Source organism: Zonotrichia albicollis, chromosome 2 (genome assembly GCF_047830755.1).
Source record: "Zonotrichia albicollis isolate bZonAlb1 chromosome 2, bZonAlb1.hap1, whole genome shotgun sequence".
NCBI lineage: Eukaryota > Metazoa > Chordata > Aves > Passeriformes > Passerellidae > Zonotrichia > Zonotrichia albicollis.
In genome coordinates this window covers 96,440,616-96,454,328 of record NC_133820.1, presented here as the reverse complement: position 1 = coordinate 96,454,328, position 13,713 = coordinate 96,440,616, and the positions used below count along the sequence as shown (strand labels likewise).

Genomic DNA, 13,713 nt, shown 5'->3' with positions numbered 1-13,713 from the left:
TAGTATTTTACTGTAATTCTCTATAGCATTACTTGCATTCTCCCTGATATCTTTAATGGTTAAAGATACTTCATGCAAAATCATATTCTTTGTTTCACAGCCTGATTTATTCAGAGGAAGCACAACAGGGTCCAGTGAGGAAGATTATATATTGCATTTCCATAGAGTGTTTCCAGAATGAGTTTGGGTTCAAATCAGAGATGGCTTTTGGTGAAGCTTTTTAAAATAAATTCTGAGAAGTTAATTTTTCTCGGACATACTCTTCTAACATAATTTCCAAATAGGACTCAGAAGTCTGAAAAAAAATATAATGTCAAACTGTATCTTTGATATTGTTGTTTCTTGGTGTATTAGTGCTTTGGAGGAGCACAGCATCCAGATTTCTCAAGACTTTTTGTAGAATTTAGCTTTTAAAGGCTTTATAGATGGCAATGTGTCTGCAGAGCTGACTGGGTGGTTCTCATTTCCTCAGCAAAAGCAGGCAGACTTCTACTGCAGAACAAGCCACTGTTGGCTTGTTCTGGTTTCAGTAAGGGTAAAGCTAATTTCTTCTCAGTAGGTGTTGCAGTGCTGTGTTTTGGATTTGGAATTAATACGGTGTTGATAACACAGTGATGCTTTGTTTATTTGGTAATTTATGTTTATCCCGATTCAAGGACTTCTTTTATGTGTCTCATGCTCTTTCAGGGAGGAGGTATGCAATAAAAAATAAACCCTGAAACCAAAAAGACTGGGAGGGAGCATAACTGGGACAGGTGACCCAAGCTGACCAAAGGGATATTCCACACCATAGAATTGTTCCATGAACTGGGAGAGTTACCCAGAAGGGGAGCTGATCTGGGTTTGGGAAGTGAGGTCTGGCACTGGTCAGTGGGTGGTGAGCAGCTGTATTGTGCACCACTTGTTTGAGTTTTTCCTTTTTATTATCATTATTGTAACTATTATTTACCATTATTATTGTGTTTTACTTTATTTTCAATTATTGAACTGTTCTTATCTCAACATGTAAGTTTACTTTGATTCTACTCTCCATTCCGCCAGGTTTGGGCGGGAAGACAGGGGATCAAGTGGCTGACTAGTTAATTTCCAGCTGGGCTTAAAACCACACCATGAGTAAAGAACAAAGTCTTTTGTTCCAGATTTAGGCCCCAGTTCTAAAGCGTGAAATATGTAATAGAAGTTCTCAATGAAATGGTAGCGATTAGATTATGAGACAATGATGACATAAGCTGACACATTTTATTGATGTAATTTACTCAAAGTGCTGTACTGCTTGTGGTGGAAGCCAAAAATTCCTGGCAGCAAAATGAAATTTTAAGTTCAGACCAAGTAGTCTTGCATGGTAAGGCTAAAACTCGTTTGTATGTTCACGCTCTCTTTACTAAAAATTATTTTTAATAAATCTCACTGTCACACAGTAACTACTGTGGAATGCTCAGAGTGGTGGAGAGTTTCCCACTTCTGTGTGGCTCTGGGGGCTGCACTTGATTATAGCTCTGCTCTACAGGGCCTTGTTCTGTTGTGTGCTAAAGACACTTGGCACCAGCTGAGTCTGGTTGTGAGGAATGGTGTTTCTGGATGGGAATATTTTATAAGCCTAGCCTTGATGTGCTCATTTCAGGTATTTTCAATATATATGATACTACGGGTGATGTTAAAATAAAGGTGAGGGGTTGTGCTTTATATAAGGCAAGAAGTAGAACTACTTTGGGGTGATTGAAAGGTGAGCTGAGCTTCATGGGCTGACTGGAAATGCAGGTGGTTCTTGCCAGGAGGGGAGAGTGTGTGTGCTGTAGAGCAGACTAGCTGTTGTTCCATAGACACAGTTAGTAAAGGAGCAGCATTTATTTGTTTTTCAACATGAGGAGAAGCTGGCTATCTAAATCCTGGAGGCATGTGTGCTGCTCTTTGTGTGGATGGCTTAGTTCATAGCCTTGAGGCTGACTGCTGAAGTTGAATTTACTTCATTTGTCAGAAAACTCTCTTTGGGTCCCCTGAGTGTTTTGGTTTACTTCCACAATGAAAGAAATACAGATTGAGTATTCTCATACGTTGCCCTCTGAGAGTATTTTACTGTTGGAAGATCCTGCTTTGCCACACGTGAAGAAATGAAGAATCACTAGAGCTAGATTGTAATGATTCCAAGTGTCTGCAAGAAATCCTCAATTGCACTGTTAATCACAAGTATGAACAGGCAATTCTTAGGAAGTCTTAGCTGAGTTTTGGAGTCCCTTAAGGTTTCAACAGTTATCTTTTTATTGATTAAATTATTGACTTTCAGTGGTACCTATTCTGTAAACTGTAGAAATCTGAAGCAGAGAACTTAATGTTGTGGCATGGTGACGGTGTGGTCAGTACTTACAACAGTCAAAAGAAATGCAGAAAAAGTTCATGCTCCAGGGGGTTTGTGCTCTAAAAATAGAGGTACAGTTTGCATACATAATGGATGATCAGAAGATTTGCTGCTAAGCAATGCAGTTAGAATACTGATGCCTTTAATATAATTTTTCATCTAGTGGTTAAGAAATAGTGAGTTTGATAGGAAATACTTCACTTTTATATTCTGTCACTGGCTTAAAAGGTAGTTTGTAAGCACTTACCTCAGATAAGATTTGAGAAATATATTTTCTGGTAATTAAAGCAGTCATTGCACTTCTCCTGTATCATACTTTTCCATTCCAGCATTCTTTGGAATTGTACCCTGTTAGTGTTACTAATAATTCTGGCTCTGTACCTGTAGCACAGAAAACTAAAATGCCTTTTAAGCAACATAAATAATTTTACATTTTATTTTGGTGTGTACATATAGTGCTTGGAAAAAAAAAAAGGATGCTTGCAGTCTGAATGTTTCACTCTTGACATTCAGATTTTAATAGGAGCCTGTTATGTACCTGAGGAGTTTTGTACAGAAGGCAGCAGTGAACAGCCTGTTCTGAACCAAGGCAGGTGGCACATGATTAGCAAATACAAGACCCTTGAGTCTGTGGGTTTGAGTACCCTCAGTCAGCTTGCTCTCCTGGCAAGCTGAGATGCAGTTGTGGAACATAATGAAGTAACACTGATGTTCCAGGTCACCAGCAGCTCTTTCAATACCTGTTTAGCACAGAGACTTTTAAAGTAATATTTACTGGATGATTTCCAAGAACAGCCGAGAATTTTTGCAGTAGGCATAACCAGTCTGGTACTGTCAAATTGAAAAGGGTACATGGAGATATTGGGCTCTGAGATTATTACTCTCTGGTTATAAAACTGAATTGGTAAGAAGAGAATTCAGCCTGTCGCAACTTACTGCAGGGGTATTTTCCATTTCGTTTTATGACCCTTTGAGGATTTGATTTCTTATTACAATAATACAGTTAATTAGTTGCAATGTCTCCCTTAAACCAAGTCATGGTTACTGTTTTGCTTTACTGATCATTAAGCTGGTGCAGTGTAGCAGTGGAGGAAAAAAAGAGGATAACTGTGCCCTTTATTTAAATTGTCCACACCTGTAGTTGACAGATATTGACATTAAGTAAGCTTTGAGATGACTAATAATCATGTTTACATGCTTGTAAAAACGTAACTCTCTGGAGCCAAGTGTTATGGCTGAAGATCTGCTGCTATGGTTTGCTTTGTTTGAGGGTGATGTTTCATGGGATAGGTTTGCTGAAAGATGCTGAGGCTGGATTTTGTCCATCACTGCTTACCCACAGAGCAACACAGGTCTTGTGTTCCAGCAAGGGCTGCTGTTCATCTTCAATCTCAGAGATCCCAACCAATAAAACTTCAAGTGGTTTTAATAAATGAGCAAGTGCCTATCCATCAGTTTTGCCATGGTAGCTGTTTGAACCCCATGATGAATATGACAGTTTAAAGTAGCTGAACTGAGTGAAAGAAAAGGATATCCTACCTTGTGTCTAAGTTGGGGTACAACCTACAGGCTGACAATAAGCTGATTGAAAATATGGTGAGATGCCTTGAATCAGATGCAGGCTTCCTTTCTCTTCTCTCTGGTTACCTGTAAAAAACTTCCTCCTTCTGGTTAGCCTTTGGGCAGCAGCATGGTTTTGAATTAGTGTAAACTTCTTATCATACTGTACCTAATACAGTAAAAATTAATAATCTAGGTAGTTTCAAATTGATTTGTGTTGATACTCTTAAGAAAATTATCAATGCTTATGCACTGTTTCAGTGTAAATAAGAAAAGTACCTGCTACATTGTTTAACACAATGCTCTCTCTCAAATCCATATTTGCACTCTGTGTTTCCTGCAGGTGTTCCGCAAGGATCTCATTAGTGCCATGAAACTGCCAGACTCTCACCATGTCAACCCTGATGAGTATTACGTCTTTGCAGACACGTGGAAACAAGAATGGGAGAAAGGGGTTCAGGTTCCAGCCAGTCCAGAAACTATTCCGCAGCCTTCTCTCAGGTATTGCTGGTCAGCCATGGATCATGTCTGCAAAATGGCAACTCAGAGAAGATGGTCTCTCAAAACCGAGTTGTCTAAGTGCAGTCAGATTTTCTCTGTTGGTATGTTTAAATCTTCAGTGTAGCAGCCTTCAGACATGTTCTTAAACCACACAAGTGCCAATTTGGAAAGCATTTCTGTGGTGCTTCAGTCCAGATCTCATTCTGTCTGCACGCTGTTACAGTATTTACATTGTGAGTGTAAAGAGATCTTTTTTGCTCAGTCACATGGTGCTATGGATTAAAAGCTGTTTTTTATTTCAGCATGGGGAGTTGAATAAATTAAAAATAAACCCATACTTTATGCATATTACTTGAAGGGTTTCCCTACACTGCATGGTGATATAGAGTGCTAGGCATTCAGTAATCACTGATACCTGATAAAATGACTCATTTGTTTATATAATCTAATTTTGGTTATTCTCAGTGTTTTAACCTTTTCTACCTTCTCTCACCACGGTTGGCTATTTAAGATTATGGAAGTTTAGTGATCTCAGATTCTGAAGATAGATAAAGAATCTTCTGTTCTCTCACACTGTATTTAGGCTAGGGAAACATAGCACTGTAGTCCTGCAGCCCTTCCTGGTGGAAACAAAGCTTGTTTCAACAAAGAAAGGTTAATGCCAGTGTGCTCTTCAAGATGAAGATAAATGAATTGTCTGGTGAAAGTGCTGTGTCAGCATAATTTAATTTCTACTGAAGCTTTTGTCACTACCAAGTTATTAAAAATAAGTATATTGCAGCTCATACCAGCAGTATTATATTAGAGGAAAATATTGGACCAGAAAGAAGAAAAGCTCACAAGGGAATTAGAGGAAAAAGTGAGCAGGGTAAAGGGGGATGAAGAATGGGAGAAGGGCATTGTTTGTGCTGACATTGATAATCCACATTTGTCCAGTTAGAATTATGTGGGATACAGCTTGACAGCTGCCTCCTCCTTCTTTGCTGCCTTATTTTCTAGAGTTTTTATTTTTTCCTTGTCCTGTGGAGGGTGAGCTCCAGAAAGCATGTAGAGCTGCTCATGCATGGCACTATTCCATTCTCTCTGTATCTCTCTGGCTTCCTTCCACATGTAGGGCTTTTTGCATTGAATTCAGAGAAAGATTGAACTTTATCTAGTTCAGATTATTCTTTCCATTCCAAAATCAAACCAATTAAATACAGAGTTTATCTCTGAAAATACTTGAAAGAAACAACAGAAGGAACACAAATCTTTTTCTCTGTTGCTTCTTGGATAACTTTTCCCCTTTACATTTTTGCTTGGCATCATAATGTTTCTTGCATAACAAAAGTAATGTATTTGTAATGTGGGTTGTCATTTACAAAATAAGGGTTGACTAAGTATCCCAAATGGAGAGCAAGGATTTTTCCCACAGACACATAGACACTACAGTAGAATTACTACAGTAAGCTTTCATGAAAAAGCTGGTGTTTTGAAGACATCAGTTGGCAAGATTTCCTTATATCATTTAGGAAGAATATAGGACGAAGATTGTATTGGTTTTGTGCATAATACTTTCTGTGGGTTTCAGAAACAGTTGCTTTGTCATAGCAGTAGCATTTGTTAAATTGAAGTCATATGGACAGGCTTACATTTTAAATAGGGTTCTGTATGTGTAGTAAACCTTGGAACATTTTGGGTGAAAAAATGACATTTCGAGAATCCTGTCTCCCTAGGCTGACTATACTTACTGGCTGGTTTAAAATCTGTGAAACCCCAGCTTTCTTTGCACTTACAGCAAATATTTTATGTCTTTCAAGGATGGGTCTTAAAAAGCTGTAAGTATTTTTTTTTCTTTTCACTCACAGGGTTGTAGCAGAAAAGGTAAAAGAAGTACTGTATACACGACCCAGGAAATATATCCACTGTTCCAGCCAAGAGCCCACAGAGCCAGGTTACATCAACATTTTGGAACTTGCAGAATCTATGTGTCGCTATGACTTGGATGACATGGACATCTTTTGGCTCCAGGAGCTAAATGAAGAGCTTACAGAAATGGGTAATTCCACAACATGTTCTCATTTTAAAAGCTGTGCTTAATTTTTGCTGTTTATGTTTTTTGCTGTTGACTAGTCTTTCTGTGTAAGGTCTCTGAAAGATTGCTGAATGAGAATTGAATGGAAATGCTAAGAGAAACAGGAACTAAAAATGTAATTACTTTCTTGATCTGTTAATGTTTTATCTTTTATCTGTTGTACCTAAAAATTTCTTGATGTCCGAAATCATCAGCAACTTCTGCAGACTGAGGCAGGAGAGAAAACACCTACACCAGGTGGAACTAATTCTAGGACTTCAAAAGTTAAAGATTTTATGTAGGGAAAGCAGATGTTTCCATTTCTTGAACTTGGAACATATCTGCAAATTCAGAGTTCTGAGGAACTTGCATGCTGGGTTCTCAACGGCGTAATTAAGTTTCACACATGTTAGCCCATTCAAAATCAGCAAAGTAAACTTTCTTTTGCCATGCAAGTTGTGGGTATAGAGGTCTATGAGCAGGACTGAGCTATGGAAAATGATGTTGGAATTATCACTGGAATAACTGAATTGTGGTGGAATAGCCTGTGTGACTGGTATTCTTCCATGTGTGATTGTAGGTCCTTTAGGAAGGATGGATTAGCATCTCCTGAACTGGCTGCTAATAAAATAAGAAGTACCTATAGAGAAGTGCTAATCAATGGCAGCATTGTGTGTAACAGCAATGAAATAGTGGTGACTGAGATCCAGAGGAGAGTGAGGAGGGGAAGTAGTTTTTCTGGTCCTGGGCTTCAGGACAGCATGTTCCTACTTAGGTAACTGGGTGGGATCTGGGAGGCAGTTCTGAAGGGTGGAATTACTGAAGAGAGCTTGCAGGACTTCAAGAGCACTGTCCTCTAAGGACAAGAAAGTTCCAATTATGCATTCAGAAAAATGAATAGATGTGCTGGGAGACTGCTTTGTTGAAGTAGGGAGCTCATGACTGAGCTCCAGTGCCAGAGGATGCATATAAGTAGAAGCAAGGACAAAAACTTCCCAGGCATACAGGAATGCTGTGAGCAAAAGCTGTTAGCTTTTCAAGGGGGCAGATCACCTCCATACATGGAGATTTTCAAGATATGACTGCATATATCTCTTAAGCAACAGCCTTTTTGGATTTCCTATTGACTCTGTTTGGAGCCCAGGCAGAGGCTGAAGCCCTCTGTAGGACCCTTCCTACCTGAATGATTTGGTAATTCATTTAATTCAGTTAATTAAAAGTATTAGAGCATGGGAGAGAATACTTTAACTCTCCCTCTTTATTGTTTGTAACAAGGAATCACAATATTTTAACTAAGTAGCCTTAGTTAAAATATTAGCCTCTGCAATTAATGTTATGTGGGTATCCCAACATTTGAAGGCCTGAGTAAATCACAAGCTGTGAACATTATGATCTTTTTTGAGCAAGGATTTTGATGAGATGCAATTTGGAGATGTCTTGTAGCTGTGAACGTCATGGGGTTTCTAATGCTGTAGGTCCTGAGGCTGCAAGCTGAGGGCTAATCTCATAGCAAATACTTTTAAAGTGGTCCTGCTTATGCTAAGTTTGATTAGTGGTGAGTATATATAATGTGTGTAGTGTTCACATGAACAGATAGAATGGATTGCAACAGTATATTTATCTACTATTTTATTTAAAAAAAAAAATCAGAAAAATAAAACCATTTTTCATAATCATCATATTTTGATCACATCATCACGATGGACTTAGAGGTACTGGGTGGTGCAACTTTCATTATAAGATACAAAGTATTCTTGATAAGTTTTGTTTCCTAGAGCATTAGTCTTCAGAAGAACACAGTGTGTGATTTTGGATTTCATTAGTGTTTAGTGAAATTATGGAGATGCAGGAAGGGTTGTGTGAGAGCAGCCAGCAGTTACAGCAACTGCTGTCTTTTATGCTGCAGTGTTTTCTTCCAGGTGCAGCCTTGTGGTTTGTGTAAAATTTTTACTCAAGTAGTAGTTCTGCTTGTATTTATAAAACAATGTTATAATTAGTCTGTGAGTGAAAAATCTTGTGTTTTTTATTTTATTTTTAGATGCCGTGATGCATTAGTTGCTAGAAGTTGTCTTTTTTCTCTTCCTGCGTCTCTGACTCAGAGGCATCTGACTGTCCTCTAATTGCCCTTCCCTTTGTGTGTTGCAGGCTGTGGGCCCCTGGATGAGAACACGATGGAGAAGACAATTGAAGTGCTGGAGCGGCACTGCCATGAGAACATGAATCATGCCATCGAGACCGAAGAGGGGCTGGGCATCGAGTACGACGAGGACGTCATCTGCGACGTGTGCCGGTCCCCGGACAGCGAGGATGGCAATGACATGGTGTTCTGTGACAAGTGTAACATTTGTGTCCATCAGGTTAGTGCCTGCAGCAACGGTGACACTCTCCTGTGGTTTGTTTACCCAGGCAAATGTGGAATTGGAATGGATGTTAAATGCTAAGTGGAGGGCTTGGTGGTTTTCTGCATAGGAAGGATGGTGCAATACTGAGGTGAAATTTTGGACTATAACAATTACAGTAGATTAAGTGGCCTAGCAAAGTTAATAAGTGGACAGCTACAGTCTAGCAGGAATGCAAAGTGTGTTTTTGGGACATGCAAGTATTTCCTCTGTGACTGTAAATAAATGCTCCCCCTATTACTAAATCTGCATTTGAAGATAAACAGGACAGGAAATACTGGCTTGCCTGTTTAGAAGAAATCTAAAGATCATTTGTTTCAGAGTTTTTTTTTTCTTTTACTGACTACTTCTGTAGTCGGACATAGACTGTCCAAATTTAGCCATCTGGAACCATATGTAGGCACTTAGTAGAGTGATCTTTTTCAGGAGCCATCAGCACCTGCAAAAACCATGGTCTCAGTCGGAATGGTGTTCATGTTTATAGTGTTTCAGATGTAGTCAAGACTTTACACTGCCTGAGCTCAGCATAGTCAGGTAAAGGTATCCTTATAATCAGAGAAGGGGTATGAATCCTGTGGTTCTGTGCATCCTATTCTGGAAGGGAATTTTGCTACAAATTGAAAAGAGACCAAGAAAGTTCCTTTTTTTTTAAAAGCATTTTTGTACTGGCTGCAAGTAATATTTGGAAAACATATCTGTCTGAAAAAAGACCTGTCACCTCCCTGCTCACAGTGGGCTGGCTTCCAGCCTGGCTGCTTTCCTGACCTGAGCTCCCGTGTGAAGCAGCCTGTGAGCCTGAGCTGGCAGTAAGGTGGCAGTGACAGGAATAGGGCTGGCAGCTGGGCTGCCAGTTCAGTCCTCACTTGTGCCTGTTAAGGAGTAATGATGGATTTGCAGTAAAGGGCTCATGGTTGTCTCCTGACAGCTGAGCTTGAGTTGATGGTCTGCTGCCTCCTTGCCCCTCACGCTTCCCTGTGCTGGATCTGCCTGAAACAAGCTGGAGAGTGTGTCTGGGCTAGAGTGAATCCTAACTATAGCAACAACTTGTTTCATTTTTAATCTGGATCAACTTTGGTTCAACAAGTAGCCTCAGGTCTGTTTGTTGTCACAAGTTTGGAGGTGGAGGGGAGGAAGAGTGTGAGAAAACTCTTCCTTTGTGGTACTCCCGTTGTGCTGGCTCAAACATGTTGTGAAATTACTGTTTTAGTAGTCTAGGCATCCTTTGCTGATCAGTTAAAATTAGAAAATAGTTTCAGTCCATTTCCAACACCCTAGATATGATCTTAGATGTAATGCCATTTCTGCTCTAGTAACAGAAAGAATTCAGGTGGGAATATGCCACAAAAGAGGAAAAGAACGCTTGTAAAATTTGGATTGCAGCTCCCCCTGTTGGGCTTTTACAGGAGTTGTAGCATCAAAAAAAAAAAACAAACATTGAGGTTAGTCAGTCTTGCTGCATTTAATTCAAGGAAGTCCCCCTCCCTACAAGCTTGACATAAATGTGCAGTGTTTTATGATATTGTTTAATATTAAATACTGAAATCTTACAAGCACAAGTTTGGGAAGGCAAGTATGGGAATTTTATACTAGATTTAGTCTGGAAGAATGGTTACAACTACTGATCCCATTCTTTTGAGTCTCTTAACGTTATCATTACTAGAGATGGTGTTAGAAATTATGAGATTTCCTGTGATATCCATCCTTTTGATAAAACTTTTATTTGGAGTGGTTGAGTGAAATTAGGCCTTGGTGGCAGCCAGTGATTTCAGATAACTCAGCTTCATGGAGGTAGGAGGGTTGTGTATGTACATCAGGATCCACAATTGGCTCCATTAAGAACCATGAGGAGTTTGAATTGGAAACTAAATTATTTATTTTCCTTTTTTATTTTAATTCTCAAACCTAGCAAAACTTAAGAAATTTTTAATTTTCCATGTGGTTAAGTGCAATACTTGGGAAATAAGTCTAAAACCCAGCATCTTATACTTCCAGTGTATGCTGTAATTTTTGTTGCAATATTATATAAATATTTAAAGGAAAAAAGTTCACAGAACTGTAAACACAAACACTGCAGGAAATGCAATGCTTATATCCCTATCCCTAAATAGAATTATGTTAGAGTATTACATTTTTAGCAGAAGGAAGTGGTGATTTTAGAAAGTATTAGATACAGAAGCTAATTTAAAGGAATATCCATGTTGTTTACTTCAGAAGTAAAGTGTTTAAAAAGTAAGTGTTTAAAAGTCACTAAAGTCAAAGGTAAAGGTTTGTAACACCAGTGCTGTTGTGCAGTCCCAGTGGATATGTTTTATAAACAGATGTAAAAACTTGCTTTTGAGGCTGTTTCTCTCTGGGATTAATTGACTCATTTTAAGGTAAAGAAATCACAGATTAAGTGAAGGCTGGTAGTGCATTTACTTTTTGAAAGCTTTGCTCTGTGTGAATATGAATGCTTGTGTGTGAAATAATTTCAGCACAATGATTCCAATATCTGTTTTTCTCCAAGGCTTGCTATGGAATCTTAAAAGTACCTGAAGGGAGCTGGCTGTGTCGTACCTGTGTCCTGGGAATACATCCTCAGTGCCTCCTCTGTCCTAAAAGAGGAGGTGCCATGAAAGCTACCAGGACAGGGACCAAGTGGGCACATGTGAGCTGTGCTCTTTGGATTCCAGAGGTAAAACCCTAAGTTCTCTCATGTCTTTCTGTTCCATCCTCTGCCTTCTTGCATTCTCATGATTTAAGGTCTTTGGCATAATACTGGGCTTTGTTTTGATAGGGCTGCTCAGTCTGTGAAGTGTGGGAGAGAGTCCAGATTATGTTCTACTAATGAGTCACTTTGTCACCTGCATTTACTCAGCAATCACTTCTTGGTGTCATTATGGTGTCTGTGACCAGAAAGGGCAACTTATATAAGCTGTATCTTCCAACTGCAGCTTCACTGTCTCATATTTTTTTTATGAATTTGTGTGCTTGGATACATGTGTAATTTGCATGAGTACCTCCACTTTTTTCAGAGTTATGTTTGTTTGCTTAAAGGTCGCCTGCACTGCATTATTTCTTTAGGATGTATGTTGCAGTTTGTGTTTAAAGTTTCTTTGAATTACAATTTTTTTGAATGGTAGGGAGATGAGAATTTTTATCTCCATGTTATATGCACTTTATTAATAAAGGCTTTTTTGATATATCTGTGCATAACATATATGGAGAGTTTCATAATGAAGTTTTACACTTCCTCCTCCATTTTGACTCAAGTTTAGCATCACAGTGTAGTTCTGTAAAACAGAAAGTTCATTTAGGTATAGATGGAGTTTGTGTTTAATTTTGCACTTGGGATATTTATGTTTTATTTCTGGTGAGATTCACAAATCTATTATGGTGGGTGGTTTAATGTGAGACAGTAGCCAGATCTGTCAGCACCATAAAATCAAGCATACAGTATTTTCTGTGCAGACAGGTCTGATGTGTGCACAACTTTGAGGAAGTTTAGTTTGGTTTAGTTTATTTTGACTTAGCAACTGGATATAGTATATAATTCTTAGTTGTCTCAGGCACATATATCTGCTTCTTAAGGAGATGATCTTTGCAGCTGCACTTTTCCTTTCAGGCCTATTTGTAGTTTCTGTCATCGCTTTCACTTTCAAGGAGTGAGCAGTTGAGAAAAAAACAAAAATATTTGTTTTTTTTAAAAAATCAATTCTCCTCTTGTGCTCATGAAGTCTCTTGCCTGGAAGCTCTCCTGGCTCTGAGAGACTGGTTTTTCTAAGAGGTCCATTCTGCATGTGGTTGCTTTGCTGTTCTCATCAGCAGAAAAGGAACAGTGAGGTTTGCGAAGGTGGTGGGGCAGGAAGCACAGCCTGGCTTTTTGCCTGCCCAGGCTCTGCTCCTCTGGCTGAGGAAGAGAAGCTGCTCCCAGGGTGGGAGAGCTTGAATCCAGCTGTTTCCACCGCCCATTCAGTGATTCCAGGTTTTGGACACCTCCTCTCCACACCAATGCCAAGAGTGCCAGGCGTAGTGAAGAGGTGGTACGTGCCTGCAGGCATGGGAAATGCCTCTTGGATCCATTCTCTTGGGCTTGTGTGTAGTCACAGGTAAAACAATTCAGTTACCAGAGAAGCCAGGAAAACCCTTTGTAAATCTCTACTAAAATGGCAGCTCAGTTCCTGTTTGGAGGGGCCTTATGTGCTGCAGGGGGCAAGAAAGACAGAGTTTGAAGACCCAGGGATGGATGCTTTAGGGGAGAATGTGCATTCTCATGTATCTATTTTTTTTCCTCCAAGATACTAGCATGCTGGAACTCCCTAAAGGAAACATTAATTATAAGTCACTGGTATTTCCTCTTGAGGCCCTAACAAAATGAATCAAGGCAGAAAGCAGGGAGGAAGGGGCTATAAAACATCTGTGTCTTGTGGCAAAAAGTTCAGAGAGGCTCCATGAGTCACCAAGTGTAGTCTTGCATTGTTGCAGTCAATTGTGCCAGGTATTCTCCTGCATTAATTCATTCAGCACTGTCTTAAAATCTTATTCCCTGCCTTCCTTGGGAGTTAATGCTGTTTAAAGGCTTTCTTTTCACTCCCTTGACTGATTGGGACGATTGAAGGTTTTTACTTTCCAAAGAGTACTCCTTGGTCTATATCCTCTTTTTCTTCTGCCTTTGCTTTAGTGTAAATATGTGGTCTATTTCATGTTTTTTTAAAAGGTGTTCTTCTAAATTAAAAAAAAAATCAAAAAAGGAAACATTGATACCAGAAAACCTGTATTGAGTGTTTTGAAATTCAAGGTGTTTCCCTGCCTTAGATAACCTATTATAGATATGTCCTCTGCCAGTCAGTGTGGTGTTAGCTGAAGCA

The 13,713-nt window shown here is 39.2% G+C and overlaps 1 protein-coding gene across 8 annotated transcripts in view; it reads left to right on the top strand.

Annotated features, from left to right (window-relative positions):
• Positions 1-13,713, top strand: part of JADE3 (jade family PHD finger 3) — a 65,838-nt gene that overhangs the window by 40,762 nt on the left and 11,363 nt on the right. For all 8 annotated transcript variants that reach the window (XM_074535731.1, XM_074535735.1, XM_074535734.1 and 5 more), the window contains 4 exons: positions 4,257-4,414; positions 6,262-6,452; positions 8,613-8,824; positions 11,373-11,540. In XM_074535731.1, the coding sequence (XP_074391832.1) occupies positions 4,257-4,414; positions 6,262-6,452; positions 8,613-8,824; positions 11,373-11,540 (729 nt within the window). The remainder of the gene's footprint in view (positions 1-4,256; positions 4,415-6,261; positions 6,453-8,612; positions 8,825-11,372; positions 11,541-13,713) is intronic.